At 41.8% G+C, this 15,611-nt stretch overlaps 1 protein-coding gene across 1 annotated transcript in view; it reads left to right on the forward strand.

The window, feature by feature from the left end:
• Positions 1-13,490, forward strand: part of pard6gb (par-6 family cell polarity regulator gamma b) — a 31,984-nt gene extending 18,494 nt beyond the window's left edge. Inside the window, exon 3 of the mRNA XM_023412089.2 lies at positions 11,840-13,490. Within this exon, the coding sequence (XP_023267857.1) occupies positions 11,840-12,939 (1,100 nt within the window). The 3' untranslated portion in view covers positions 12,940-13,490. The remainder of the gene's footprint in view (positions 1-11,839) is intronic.
• Positions 13,491-15,611: the final 2,121 nt, after the last annotated feature.

A 15,611-nucleotide genomic window follows, 5' to 3' on the forward strand; every position in this document is an offset into this window, starting at 1 on the left:
TGTGTGTGTGTGAGAGAGAGAGAGTAGTGATATGGCTGCAGCGATGAAGGAAAACACAAATGGAGTCAGTGGAGCAAAGCAGGAGCAGGAAGAACCAAGGATCTGTGTCACCACACACAGGAAGTGTTCTGTTATGCTGTGTGGTTGTGTAAGACAGGGTGTTGGTATTTTCAGGTGCAGGGGAGGATGGGACTGAGGCCTGTCCAAGCTTGCAAAGGATTTGCCCAATCACAACCGGGGAATGGGGGGCCCTCACCTGGAGGCCGGAAAGGGGCTTTTCATTGACCCTTGTTCATGACTGAATAGAGGTCAGTGAGGGAGCCTGCGCTAATGGCAGGATCCAACACATACCAGTGCAAATCTCATGCTGGATCCCCTTCAAAGGATTAAGAATGCAAATGTCAAACTGGATCAACAACCAAAGTGAACAAGAAGCCCATATTCAGCCAAGACTATCACACCGATCTGTTGCAAAACAATGCACGTTCGTGTGTGTCTGTGTCTGTGTGTGTGTGTGTGTGTGTGTGTGTGTGTCTTTGTCTGTGTGTCTGTGTGTGTGTGTGAGAGAGAGTGAATGTGTATTTGTCTTCGTCTGCTTGGATAAGGATAAAAAATGATCTCACTCGCATTCGGAGACAACATTTTCTCTGGCCACTTATAAGTCGAGTTGTATCGTGAGGGGTTATTTTTCTTGCCCATGGTGTGAATGAGCTGAATGTCTCCAGAGGCAGCTTCATAACAAAGGATCACTTTTCCTGTGGGCTGATGTAAGACCTTCTCAGCAAGACCTCTTCTGTGAAGACAGACAGTCTCTCCCTTTCTCAGTCTGTCTGTCTCTCTCTCTCTCTTTCTCTCTCTCTCTCTTTCTCATTCTCTCTCTGTTCCCCCTTAAACCAGCAGTTTACCACAAATGAAATTGAAATTGTCTCACAGGCAGCATGATGAGTTTTTACTCTTTTCACCTGTTTACGGAAGGAAATTTGTCAATTTTCGAGTCTGTATTTGTCTGCTTCCTCGATTGTCTCATTTCCTTACCTATCTGCTTGAATGTCACAGAGAGAGAGAGGGAGAGAGAGAGAGAGAGAGAGAGAGTGAGCCCCCATAATCCTCCTAGTCTGCTTGTTGTCTGTCCCCTGCAGCTGATAAAAGGTTAGAGATTGACTCTAGTTCAGGTCAGTGCCAAAGAGGTTAAGAAGGACAAAGGGGTAGTAGTAGAAGAAATGAGTCCAGGACCCAACTATAGCTGCTCTAATCGGGTGGGGTCATCTTTTACTGCCACAGGTCCCGGGTCTCTGTCCAGCTAAGGGGACTGGAATGGATCCGAGCATACTCATTAGCTCAAATGATAAGTTGTAATCACCACAGGAGAAAATATTTTTGGATATCAGTAGACCGTGTAAAAGATTTGTGTCACTAGCTTAAATGACAGGTATTTTTTGGAGTTTTATTTATTACATTGGTGTTGACATCTATGAGTGAGTCCAATTTGGGGCAGATCCAAATAATAATCCGTATTTGGTGGAAGAAAATGTTAAGTCAGGTATGCGCTCTACTGTGCCTTCTACTTGTCGGTGCAGGGGATGAAAATAGGTCTTCCATTATTTTTGTAAACTAGCTTTGAAGCATACAAATTGCTTTTGGAATTAGTTTCTATGACTTTTCTATGACATTGTTCCTATAATTATTATTTGTTGCTTGTTAATTTATTGCACATAGTGCTAGTGCAGGTGCTGGTGTTGTCTTTCTATTTGTGTCGTGTTTGGGCCAAATGATCCTCTGGTCTATTAAAATCTGCTCTCTTTTTAAAGAACTAAAATATGCATGTTTTCCACTCTTCTATTTTGGGAGTGAAGACCTCTAGATAGCAGAAGGGATTGGTCTCTAAAGGACACAAAACAAACGCATGCCAGAAACCAGAAAGCCCATAAAGTCAACTCATTTATGCTTTTAAGTTTATTAGAAATATATACTGTTGTAATACAACTACAGCATTTAGATGTGTCAGTTCCTGCATTTGGCTTCCAAATATAGATGAGACTGTTCTCATGTTAGACGGCTAAATACACAGACTTAAGGTATGTTATTGCAGGTTTCAGTGGTTTATACACCCATCCACAGCAACCACCGCATCCTCTTTACATGTGGGTTTATTATTCTTAGCTCTCTCTAATCCCCCTAACCTGTTTGCAGCTATTTAAATAACATGAATAATTTCAACACTACTACAACATTAGACAGGTTTATTCATTTTCTTATAAAACTATCTCAACAAACTACTGCAAATGAACCGTTGTTCCCTTTCTTTCGCTCCTTAAGTGGGCCCGCATGAATAATATTCACACAGGACTCATAAATATTGTTCTCTTCATTAAACAATGTGAAGCAAATCCAACTGAGGGCAAATCTTTTCAGCCTGGGGCTCATTAAACATTATTTGATGGTCGAAGAGGCTGAAGGCGGCTAAGCTCACGCTCTGGTTTGTGAGTGTTGGAGAGGAACTGAGAGTTTATACAGCGACTGTTATTATGTTATGTTGTTATCTGAATGTCTTTCTCATAGTAGTATTGGCTTGTGTATAAGAGAGGAGGAATATTGGAAGAAAAATTGTCTATCAGGAAACAATATCTCATGTTTCCTCTTAGTTTTAGGGTCATTTAGAGTCATTCTGTCTGTGTTATCCTTAAGTCTGTTCTCGCTCACACGCACCCACTTAATCACTCACATGGACTCTCATACAAACAGAAGGCCAGACAGGTGGCAAGGACTTTAGTCCAAGTCTGCTGCTGTGACTTGTGTCACCACTACACTGCCAGAATCTATTTCCCCTTACTGCGTCGTTGCCAGAATGCCTGTGAAATGTATTATTTGTCATATGATTGTGGGACTTGTTTTTTAATGTTTACACTTGAGTCTGATTGTTCATTGTTCTCTTTGAAATGAAGAAATCTGCCCCCTGTTTATTGCCCAGTATATCTCTTCTTAAGAAAAGAGTCCAAGATTTCCATTAACTTTGTATTCCACAGTGACATTTATTTATATCTTTGCATGGGTAGTGAGCAGTAAAGGCAGCGCGGGTACCTGTGGGCCAGATGGCAGTGGAGACTTTGTGGAACTTAAATCAACAGCATGTGTTTTCTTGGTTGGAAACATCAGCAGAGAGGCAGCTGGATTAAAACTAGAAGCAGTAGTAGAAGGAGGAGGTGGAGGCAGGAAGGTTTGAACCCCCACCGGCACTTTTTTTTTTTTTTTTTTTCCCTTGAAGGTGGGGGGGAGTGTAGATTGTTCCTTTTGAGGAATGCAAGACCTGTCTACTCCATCGCTCTCCTCTTCCTTCCTCTTTGATGTTTCACCCTCCTCTCCTCTGTTATGTGTCAGCCCCCTCATATACACACACACACACGCACACAGGTTAATCTCCTTATGTACGCACATGCACTCTCCTACTCCCTTCTTCTTTAAATACTCTTCTCTTGGTCTTAACCTCTGTTCCCCATGTGATTTGGCCCAGCATCTGCATGTGTGTGAATAAAGTTGCTTGTGCTGTGTGGGGTCCAGTGCGTGCGTGCATGTGCGTGCGTGTGCATGCATACGTATGCATATGTGTGTTATTGGGGGGGGTGGGGTGATACCTGTAGCGAATCTTAAACCTGTGACTCTCCCCACCCAACCCCACCACATAGACTAAGCCAGAACGGAGCAGACAAGGCAGCTCCATTTAACTTGTCCCAGATGTGCAGCTCTGCCCCTATGTGCCGCAGTAACTGGGAGAGAAATGAGTGCAGGGAGTGCATGCAAAGTGATACCCAGCACATATACAGTATGTATGAGTCTCATACTCTCTACAGTTTTTTTTTTTTTTTTTTTTTTTTAATTTACCTGAAGCATAATGCTAATACAAAGCCTCTAAGACCTTTTTTTCTACCACATCTTTCTGGAATGAGCAGGTCCACAGTTCACATAAAAGTGAAAGCAGTTGTTGCTTGTGTGTATGTGTGTAAGAAATATTCCGATTATAATTAGTAATACCACAATGTAAAATACTTCATTACATGTAAAAGTCCTGCATTGAAAAATGTGTAAAACCAAATCAGTATTACAAGCAAAATGGATGTAAAATATCAAAAGTAAAAGTATGCACAGTGGCTTCTTTTCAGTGAAGCTGGCATGTAGTCAATAAAAATGTTGAAATACAAGTATAAACTAGCATAAAATTGAAATACACAATAAGGTACAAATACCTTTTTAAATTGTGCTCAAGTGCAGTACTTAGCTAAATGTACTTCGTTACTTTGCACCTAGCATTTCAGAGCATGCATAAGATCACAGAAACTTCCAGTAAGTTCAAACCCAGACCTTCAGAGCAGCTGTCGATTATAACCACGTATGTTTATCGAGCTTCTCCAAATTTCCACCCGGGCGCTGCCTCAACCACCCCTACAAGAATGCGAAATATGTTTGCATGTTTAAAAAAAAAAGTTCTTCTTTATTCTGTCTGGATTCTTTTTCCATGTTAGTGTTAGCTGAACGTCTTGGCAGCAGTCAGCCCCTAAACACACAGATAGACTTCCCGGCTGTCTCCAATGGGGAAGGAGAGGAGACGTCCAAGAATACTGATTGTTTTGGTTCATTCAATACGTTCATTTGTGTACGTCTCATTAGAAGGGGCTGCACATGCATTTTATTTTGACAAAGGTGAAAACTTGACATGGCAACTGCAAACGGAACTGCATTAGAAGAGAAAAGCCTCTTTTTTTTTCTTTTTTTTTTTTATTCACTGCAGTTCTGTTACATGGGAAAGAGATGTAGAAAAGTGCTGTTCAGCTCATTTTTCTGTATTTGGATTCGTTTTATGAAACCACTGGAGAGTCATCGTGAAAACCAGCTATTTCTGAACCCCACGCTATGAGGAGGAAAGCGACACAAAGCGCTCTGCATTTCATTAAATCTTGTCTTTTATAATGCAAACACTACCAAAAGAAAAAATGCAAATGGTCAGTAAAGGAGAAAAATGTTTCAGTGGACACATATGCATACTGTGCAGCATTGCACTGGGCTGCCTCGCTTCGTCCTGCATGGCTCTGCTCTGTCATGAGCTGTTTCATCCCGTTCTACTTCATGCTATATTGCTATAAGTGAGGAGGTTCCAGCTTTGTGTGTATGTGTCTATATGTCTATATGTGGGGCCCAGGAATGGAGCCCACTGCTGCAGCATCCAGTGACCTAATGCAAAAGGCAGCAGGGTCGAGCACTATTCACCATTCTCTCTCTCTCTCTCTCTCTCTCTCTCTCTCTCTCTCTCTCTCTCTCTCTCTCTCTCTCTCTCTCTCTCTCTCTCTCTCTCTCTCTCTCTCTCTCTCTCTCTCTCTAGTGATTATGGTCTCTCCTGTCACTAAGCACTTTGTCACGCTTGGCCGAAGACCATGTTGGGGGCTGGGAGGGGGGGTTGTTGGGGTGCAGGAATGTCACTTGCATAGATGGACTGTAGCTGGATATGCTGTAGCTGGATATGCTGTAGACATAGCAACAGGCCAGAGGTGGCTGTCGTTAGAGTATACAGTAGTGAACTGATGAATATAGAGTCAACCTCTCATGCCCTTTTTATCAGCTCTGTGACATGACGTTTTTTACATGAGCTCCTGTTTTTAAATGGCTTATTAGCTTAAGAAGTAGAAGCTTAATCCATACTTAAAGAAATGGTTCAACATTTTGGGAAATTCTACCCAAGAGTCAGACAAGAAGATGATGGCACTTTCATGTCTGTATGCTAAGCTAAGTTAAGTTTCCCTTAATTTGGGGGTTGCATAGTTTTCACTGCGACAGTGACGATAGGTCGATCTGTGCTCAAGATGTTAAGTCTAGCATGTGGCGTATAATTAGAATTTCATGCATGCTTCATATATCTCAATGCCCAACTGTAATGCAGAGTTCTTTGCATGGCCTGATGTCATTGCTTCTGTGAAGCAGTCTGAAAGGATTGTGTGTTTGTGAAGTTCCTCAGCTGGGCTGTGAGTGTCTGGGTCATATCACTGGATAAAAATATCGTTACCAGAGGGGTCGCACCCCTGAGGGGCCACCGCTAAAGCTGTTAGGAGGGTGTTGATGTTGCTGCCTCTAACCCAACTCTCGCATGCACATACCAACAAGGCTTTTCACAGATAAAGTTATGTTTTAAAAAATCAGCAGTAATTGAACACAAGCCTTCTGATTAACAATATAGCACTTGTTAGCGCTTTCAATGGCTAATTGTCATGTTCCTTTTTTTAAATATTTTTTTACAGCTGCTTTGACAGTGACTCAGCCAATCAGAGGTCAGGGTCGGAGCTTTGTGTGAAGACACATTCAACATGTACTGGCCACTAAGCACAGAGACTTCCATTCATGTACATTAACATTGCATAACATAATACTACAGACACAGCACTGACAAATCATACAAATCAATATGAATTCTGGTTTTAGCTCCAGCAGCTGCTTGCGTTTCTCCTCGTGATGTTCCCTCTGCCAACACTGGTGTACCAAAAATACTTATCGTCCCAACTTTCACAAATTTCCGTGTGAAATATCACAGATGAAGCCGGCCTCACTCACCTCTTCAAACATCATTAGTCTAAACGTCTGTGTTGTTATTATGGTGCCGCTTAGTAGTCTCATACCAGTCATGCTGTGGTGTGGAGCTTTCACTTATGTGAAGCCAGGAGCTAACGCTTGTGTTTGTAACAGTCTACCTTTTCATGTCAGTGCTCACATAGTGGCATGCGCACACACACACACACACACACACACACACACACACAATACAAATTCCCTGTTGATAAATATTATGGTACTGTTTGTGTATTACGCACATTGCATCACACATGTAATTAAGCATAAAAAGGATTTGAGGCACAGTGTAAAAATGGAAGTGTTTTTGTTTTGGTTCATTTCCATCGTCTTTTCAGTCTGTGTTTACAGTTTTGTCGAGTCAGTAGTGAATGTAAGAAGACGTGCCAGGAACAAGTGTGCAGAGCCCTTAATGGCTGATCATAAAACTCTTTAGATTCCTGACTTTTTATGGGAAATGGTGGAAGGCAGTAGGACTTTAAAGGGCCTTCTTTTCACAGCTTTGGTTAACTAGAGGTGGGCTTCAGTGGAACAAAGACTATTTTTCAACTTTTTCCTATGCTTTGCAAGCTTGAAAACAGCATGGGGCATTCAACAGCAACTGAGAATCACAAAGAAACTAGTTTTCTCCTCTCTGAATGCACCAGGATCACACAAAAGCGCTGCACATTATTTTTTAAATAATTTAAATATGATTGAGTTCAGTTTTCATTAAAGTTAGCACTTAGTGTGGCTGCGAAGAAGATTAGAAATATGCCAATAATCATATGACTTGAACAATATCCTGGCAAGCTTAAATTACCCAGTTGCTTTGGTTCAAAGCAGCCTGTGCTTGTCTTGTGAATGTATGCAGGTCTTCAACCTGTTGGGAGATATCTCCATCTACATTTATCCCACTCACACACACTGCAACACTCTTCAGCAGGGAGTAGAATGTCGAGACACCAAGAAGCCGTCTTTTCACCTCCGACCTCTTTCCCCCGACCTTCCGTGGGTTATGGATTGGAGCCACGTTAGGTGGTGTTTTCTGGTGTCATGGGGTTTCAGCTTCAGTCCAGCTCGAGTATGGAAAAAGTGGCAATGTTGAAATCCCACTGTCAATTTCTGACCCTCTTTCTTTATCCACCAAGCTGTGTCAGAGCTCTCACATTACCCTCACCGATACTCTTTACCACAGATGTTAAATGTTATTTAAGTGAATGAATGTTTTTCCGTCCCTGTCAGCATTTAGCCTCACTATTAGCTGGATTTTTAGTGGAATTCCCTGACCTTAAGTTTCGAACAAACTGAGGTTTAGGGTAAATGCAAACAGCTGGTTTGAGCATGCACACTATATGCACAGTAGGTGTTCCTAGGTTGTGTATCACCTAAACTCATGTTTTATATTCCATCACTGGTCACTAAATTACATTTGGTAATTAATAACAGTGTGGAAATAATGGAGTAACAGCTAATTGAAACAGCAAGTTTTTCTAATAGGCTTTTGTTCTGAGGTGCTGTTGAGCCTGCAGATGCCTGGCAGTGACCCGACAGGCTTTGATCAACGGGTTCACATTGGCTTACCCATAATGCTTCAGTGTAGCTGGGATTAGGGTTGTCAGAAGTTGTTACGATAACCTTTGTGTGATCGGCTGGAACGTGCTCACTTAGTCTAGCCCTGCGCCACAGACCGTGTGTGTGTGTGTGTGTGTGTGTGTGTGTGTGTGTGTGTGTGTGTGTGTGTGCGCGTGTGTGTGTCCCAAACTTGGCACGGCTGAGCTAGGTCTAGAAAGCTTAGACACCTGATAGTTCATTCTTAGCTTCTTTGAAGTAATTAGTGATCTTTATAAAATTGGATTTGGTTTCATTTTTGCAGCTTAAATAACAGAGTAATTTTCTTGCATTATAGGATAATGCAAAATGTGCACCAGTAACAGAGAACATAATGTGCAACTTTGCAATGGAAAAAAACCCTTTTCAGGTTGATGAATGCCCAGCCCTGCAGACAGACATAGACAGACAGGGTTTTGCTGCCACAGCCTGGTTCTATGACTCGACATTTTAATTTGTTTGGCATCTCTAAATACTGTAATCCCATGATGCTCCAGTGGTTTTACTGACCAAGGGAATATGCAGTAGCTTCAGTCATACTTGTTATAGAAGGAATACTGCACATAATGGCTGCAAATAATTATTTTCATCATGAGTTCATCTTAACTGATCAATCATTTGGGGGGGGGAAAGGCCAATCACAATGACCTAGAGCCCAAGGTGACATCTTCAACCATCAAAAACCACCAAAGATGTTCAATTAACCATTATTCAAGACAAAGAAAAGCAACACATTCTCACATTTGGAGGAAGTGAATGTTTTACATTTTTGATTGAAATTGGATTCAAATGATTCGTTGATTACCAAAATAGTTGTTGATTAATTTTATCTTTTGAATATTCAATTCACTAATTGTTTAGCTCTTGTGCACTTCAAGGTAATATGTGTAGTATCACGCTCCCCTGAAATATGAGATGACTTCAGGGTTTTCTGAACGTGAACCTGCTCCACCTGAGGTTATTGTCGTCTGAAAGCCTTCCTTCTTTCTTACTTGGCTCGCATTCACATTCTTCCGCAAACTATGTGGCATTACTTGATGTTTTGTAATTATATAGATAGGTTTACATAGACTCTTTAAGATATATTTATTCTGGTGGATTGTAACAAATATGTGTCCTTATTTAGCCAATGCTCAACTTTACTTCAATCTTGCCTCTTCAGCTGTTGCCCTAAGATATATCAAATGCACCACCATCCACATCTTTGCATCTGTAGCTTTCTTTCAACAAATTACAGCAGCATGGGCTTCTTATGGGATTTTGCAAAACAGCTGTGAGACATTACACACAGAAAGCATAATTATAGTTGTATCCATAGGATTTCTGACTGAAAGATCGTCTGTTCGACTAAAGATACTGGTGATGTGGTGGGCTGTGTGGTGTGCCGTTGGTTTCAGTGAGGTGAGGGTGTGGAAGGAGGAGGGTGTTGCACCATAGACCTGTAATGAGACTTTCCCCTCCAATATGGTTCCCATCAGGCAGACTTGCACTTGTGGCTGAAATTCCAGTGCTGCAGCAAAAAGCCTTGTCTGGATTCAATCAAATCAGCTTCTGCCACGACATGCATAGAAAACTAAGAATACCATGCACTATAAGTTTGATGATACTCAGATGCTTTTGCAAAAAAAACATAAAGAATTGTTTAAAAAAAAAAAAAAAAGATTTTAAAGCAGTAAAAGTTGATAAGAGGCATTTTCCAAGCCATTTCTTTATCAGGTATTATGTGTTTTTGGCACAGCAGTTTGGCTCGGGTCTGTGAGCACTTGACAACATTGTTTCATGCTGTTCCAAGAGACGTCAATCTACTATTTCACTAACACTCATTTATCATTCTTGTTTTTGTCATGTTCCTCATTTTCCTCAATTTAGTCATTGCTAGATCCGTATGTGCACTGTGGTCGGTGTCACTGGTAACCCCCACAAGCTGCTTCTTTTCACCTGACGGCGACATTGAAGCACATACCAAAATTCACACCATTTCCCCCAGATTCACTCCATTTCTTCTCTAACGCTGTAACAAAAACATGCTCCTGCTTAGTCAACATTCTGCTCAGGACGGGCAAGAGGAGGTATTGGAGGAAGACATTTATTATTGAGTCAGCATTGCATAGGGAGTTGTATGGCAGACGTCCGCACTCCTCCGAGGCTGGGGGGACGACTGGCCAGCTGGCTCTGCTCAGAGACTCCATGTTTGTTTTTAGTGTTCTCTCCTTCCACAGTGTACTTTGAAGATGGGACCCTAAATTACAGTGTGCTCACCCATAGACACACACCTCCCCACACACACACACACACACACACACAATAATTTTATAAAGCAGGTGTCCCACACAGTAGGGCAAAGATGACTCATCGCTGTTACCATGGAAGTGCAGGATACTCCCGCCTGGGGACCCTCACTTCCTGTCACATCAGGCTTTGCTGTGTCCAGATTTCCTGTCTGCCTGAGAAGGGAAGATTAGAGAGCTATCATGTTTTTTTGTGTGTTTTTTTTTTATTGTTTGTTTGTTTGTTTGTTTGTTTTTAACAAGGAGCACACATATGTGACTGTTACTTTGCCAGAACCACAACTCAATGAACACATTTAGTCAGGTTTTCTTAGGTGACATCTTATTTCACCTTACTTCATTCCACTCTTCGCTAAGCCTCAATCCACCCTCCTTTATTTTATCTGAGCGAGTGCATGAGCATGTTTGTCAGCGGATATGTTGTTATGAAGAAGTCTCTCTCTTACAGCGAGGGTGATCTAGTCCTCCCATGAAGGTTTTCATTGTTTCACTGATTGCTCTAAATCTCTGGTTGGAAACATCATGCTTTAACTGAGATTACCACACTGATCTTCCCTCACAGCTCATTCTTTCCACAATGTATTGTCTTGTCTTCCTTTGAGTTCACTCTCAGGTTAAGCTAGAGGAGCGCTGAAGACTTTTTCCAGTAGTATAACTGGAAGAACAATCGGTATTTCTCTGTCTGTCAAGTTTTGTTTGTACTGAGGATAGTACATATATGTGCCTTTTGTATCTGAGTGCAGAAATGCACACTGGGAATCCCTACAGCTGCCTGGTAGCAGAAGGGTGGGTCACCTCTGTCAGCACAGACAGGAATGCTCTGCACACTCAGCATTTTATCCCAACATGCACACACACAGGGCGTCTCAGTAGTAGGAGTATGTGAATATAGTTGACATGCTCACATGTCATTTTTCATACATAGTTGGACTCATCATTCTAAAAGGGACACAGTTAAGCACTAAACCAGCAACTACTCAAGTCTTGTTTATGGTTCCGATAATAAAAACTGTGTTAATGTCACATGTGGAATAAAATCTGTTTAAATGATTAACAGGTCTCTTGCAGGAAAATTCTTTTCAAGCACATCTGTGCATAGTTTGAAGAAAGGTTCTCGAGCCTGAGAGGCAGGTGGTTTGATTTAAAGGTGTGTTCATGAGTACAGGTTTTGTAGTTCTAGTATGGAAACTTTTCTGTTGTCAGTTTATTTTAACTTTCCATATCCTACTCTCTCAAACTACTCGGGTATTAGACGTCAAAAGCGCATGTCTGTTTTCAACCTGTGCTGCATATTAATAATAATGAAACCTGTGCACTCATTGCTTTCTGTTTCTCTGTCTCCTTTCGTTTCTTTGCAGAGGAGGCCGACTATGCTAACTTTGGCATGAACACAATAACACGCAAGAAGAAGGCAGTGGTCGCACTGCGCAACAACGACGTCAACCGCAAGCGGCCACAGATCCGCATTGGCATGCCTCAGGACTTCCGCCCCGTCTCCTCCATCATTGACGTGGATATCTTACCTGAATCTCACCGTCGTGTCCGTCTGTATCGTCATGGCTCAGACAAACCCTTGGGTTTTTACATCCGAGATGGAACCAGCGTACGGGTGACACCACATGGGCTGGAGAAAGTCCCCGGCATCTTCATATCCCGGCTGGTGCCTGGAGGGTTGGCAGAAAGCACCGGACTGCTGGCAGTTAACGATGAGGTCTTGGAGGTGAACGGCATCGAAGTGACTGGAAAGTCCTTGGATCAGGTAACCGATATGATGATCGCCAACAGCCACAACCTGATCGTGACGGTCAAGCCGGTGAACCAGCGCAACAACGTGGTCCGCAGCAGCAGGATCTCAGGCAGCTCAGGTCAATCGTCTGATAGCAGCGGATCGACTGGTTACCCAAGTTTGTCAGTGGCCTCAGTGGGAGTGATGTCCTCCGGAGCACATGGGTACCAAGACGACCTGGAGAGTGACGAAGAGGCAGATATTGTCATTGAAAACAGCCTCAAGCGGCCGTCTCAGAGGTCCAATGCTTCCCTGGCGTCCAGTGTTTCGCGCACACATCAGCAGCCACCAACAACATTGTCAGGCCCGGCAGCACCTCCCAGCCCCCCCACACGTCCTTCATCGGTAGTCTCAACTGCCTCCTTCCACACCCAGCCGAGCCTCAACGGAGGGTCCCACCACCACCACCACCAACACCACCAACACCACCACCACCAACAACAACACAGCAGCCTCAGCTACCAGCTCCACAGAGACCTGAACCTTCAGCACCAACAGTCCCAGCACAGTCACCACCACGTACAGCCCCCGCATCACAGTAGCAACCCAGCCCTCCGCCACAGCAACGGCAGCCTACAGAAAATCCTCAGCTCTCTGAAAACGGACCCACGAAACAGTCTTGCACTGCCCAGGGGAGGGGTGGAGGAGGATGGCACCGTCATTACCCTATAATACTGATAAACACACACTCAGAGACATAAACATCCCAAACTGCTCAGAGACTTAAACTGGAACAGCAGGCCGGATACATATGAGCGCAAGTGAGTTTTGTCAGATACTAATTTTGTAACTTCTGTTTGTTTGTTTTTTTACAAGATAATTGATAACAGGAAGTTACAAAACCAGGAAACAAGGAAAATGTATTGTATATATTTCTTGTATTTTTAAAGTTGTTTTTGTCTTACATGAAAAGATTTGTACGTATGTATGTAATAAGCATCAGAACAAATAACTGTTTTTAGGCGAGTCCACTGTATCCTAGAGTTCTGAATGTGCCTACAGCCGATATCTTCTGTTAGTGACCACTTTTATTAAGATCCTTTCATTCTTATTACTGGGACCAACTTGGGGTTGCTTATGGATGTTTTTAAAGAGTAAATCTATATTTCTTATATTCTGATAAATGCTGTGTAGAGTATGATTTTTTTTTAATAGTTCTTTTATGCATTGATGATTGTGATCAAAACCTTGTATCTGTTCCAATAAATTATTCTGTCTCACAACTTTGCAAACAAGACATGTGATGATTTGGTCCAGCATATAGGGGCTACGTGTGGATGGGTTTTTTTTAGTGTATATGTCCACATTTTAGTTTTTTACAACAGAAAATAGTCAGTGATGTATCATGACTTGTAAAGGACACTTGAGTCAAAAAATATTCTATTTATCTCAGTTTATTCTCAATTCAGTCCCCCAATTCCTTCAAAGTTGTTGGTGCTTAAATTTGATGTAATTTCATTTGCTTCACCAAACTTTTGTGGCAAAGAAAAATGTTGTCTACTAAACATGCAGTGGATGCAGCTTTAATTCAATATTAATTTGCCCAGTTTAGCTTGACTGGGTTTTAGAGGGAAACCTATCTAAAACAACACATTACATCTACTTTAGGTTTCAGACCCTCAGGAGAAAATTCAGAAGCTTTTTTCTAGACTCACTGCTGAATCAACAGAACAAATAATCATGGCTGTGACTGATCCATCATGTCTTCACCAACAGCAGCATCTGGGAGACTGGAAATGCATAACCATAAAAGGTGTGACTTTGTTTTGGTTTTTTGGGGTTTGTTTTAATTACTAGCTGTGCTATTACCATTCTGCAGCTAAAGCAAAAGTATGAAGATTTTTTCATCTCAGTACTTACAGCGAACTAGGTCAAACCACACTGATTACTTACAATGTGATGATTCTAAGACGACGAACAAGTGTGCTACAAGAGCATTTTCATTGTCACTTCACCCCAAACATGCAAATCTGCATCTTAATGCAACATGATCATGCCATTTGGAGGCAATAATCAGGTTGAGTGGAAGTGGGTAAGACACAAAGATCAAGTTTCAACACACAAATGATTTTCTGTAGACATCACAAGGTGAAAACAATAGAGTTTGAAGGTCAGATTTCCCCTTTCCAGACACAATCATTCTTTATCATCCTCCAGCTGTTGGATAGAGCCAATATATCTGACCTGGACATGCAGAAGGAATGCAGCATTGTCCTGAGTCACAGGCCTTCCAGCAGCAACAAGCTCCTTTCACCTCTCTGCTAATGAATGTGTGTCTGTTGTGTTTACTCAGCATGCCACACACCTCAAACAGCTAACAGATCATTGACACCCAGCTGGTCGACTTTGATTGTAGTATGCACTGCTAAACAGCAGATTGTAGGATTAAAGGGGGACCCCAAATCCTGACAGTCACACAAACGATCTTTGCTATCAGTGACTTAACACTGAACTCTCAAACATGAGGCTGCTTAGTGATGATCATTTTGCAATTCAGGGATTAATAGACTGATTAACACTGACAAAGTCTTGGTAGATCTATCAAATTAAAATTAACTGCATAAAACAGGAACATTTTAAATTTAAAGTGGAAAAAATACTCCAGCAGACCAGCCATTTTATTCCACCAATGTGATTCTTATACCTGCCCATGTCTAAATGCATGTAATGTAATTCATTCTATTAGATATTTTGCATGTTATAGTTTATGCATCAGACCTGTGCAGACAACTGAAGTCCATTGCCATGCAGTAATTCTGTCTGCCATCTGCTGGCCAAGATTGCAATGACAGTATGTCATGAAATGTCCAATGCGCGGAATGAAAATCAGTCTCACGCAATATTCACGTTTGCCTTGTATAATTGATTGGACAACAATTTCTTACCACGAGTCATTAATGGTTGTGAGTTGAATGTGTAAAAATACCGTCTGTAATAATGACATGAAAAGACTTTCCAAACTATCAGACACATCACCACCATTTTGTGCCTCTCCTTTTTCAAAAGTAATGTTAGCAGATTATTAGTATGATGTCTTTTGACATACTAATAAACGACGTTTCAGTCAAATTCACGGTCCATGTATTACATGGTTTTGTCTTTCACTTTTGATGGTGCTTCCCTATTGTATATTTATGTCGCAGTGCTTGTGATTATCTTTCTGTGTTTGATTTGCTCAGGGTTTAAAAGCGTATCTTTTGTTTTTTACTTCAAATGTACGTGTACCTGTAATATACATTACAGTCTACAGTGGTCAATAAGTACAAAGTTTTTCAACGCTTTATTGTACGGTACACTGTTTTTGACTCTTACGAGCCACCGTCGGCTGCACAACACACGTGATC

This window comes from Seriola lalandi, unplaced genomic scaffold (genome assembly GCF_002814215.2).
Source record: "Seriola lalandi dorsalis isolate HSWRI2012SDOR001 ecotype SW California unplaced genomic scaffold, Sedor1 jcf7180002054476, whole genome shotgun sequence".
NCBI lineage: Eukaryota > Metazoa > Chordata > Actinopteri > Carangiformes > Carangidae > Seriola > Seriola lalandi.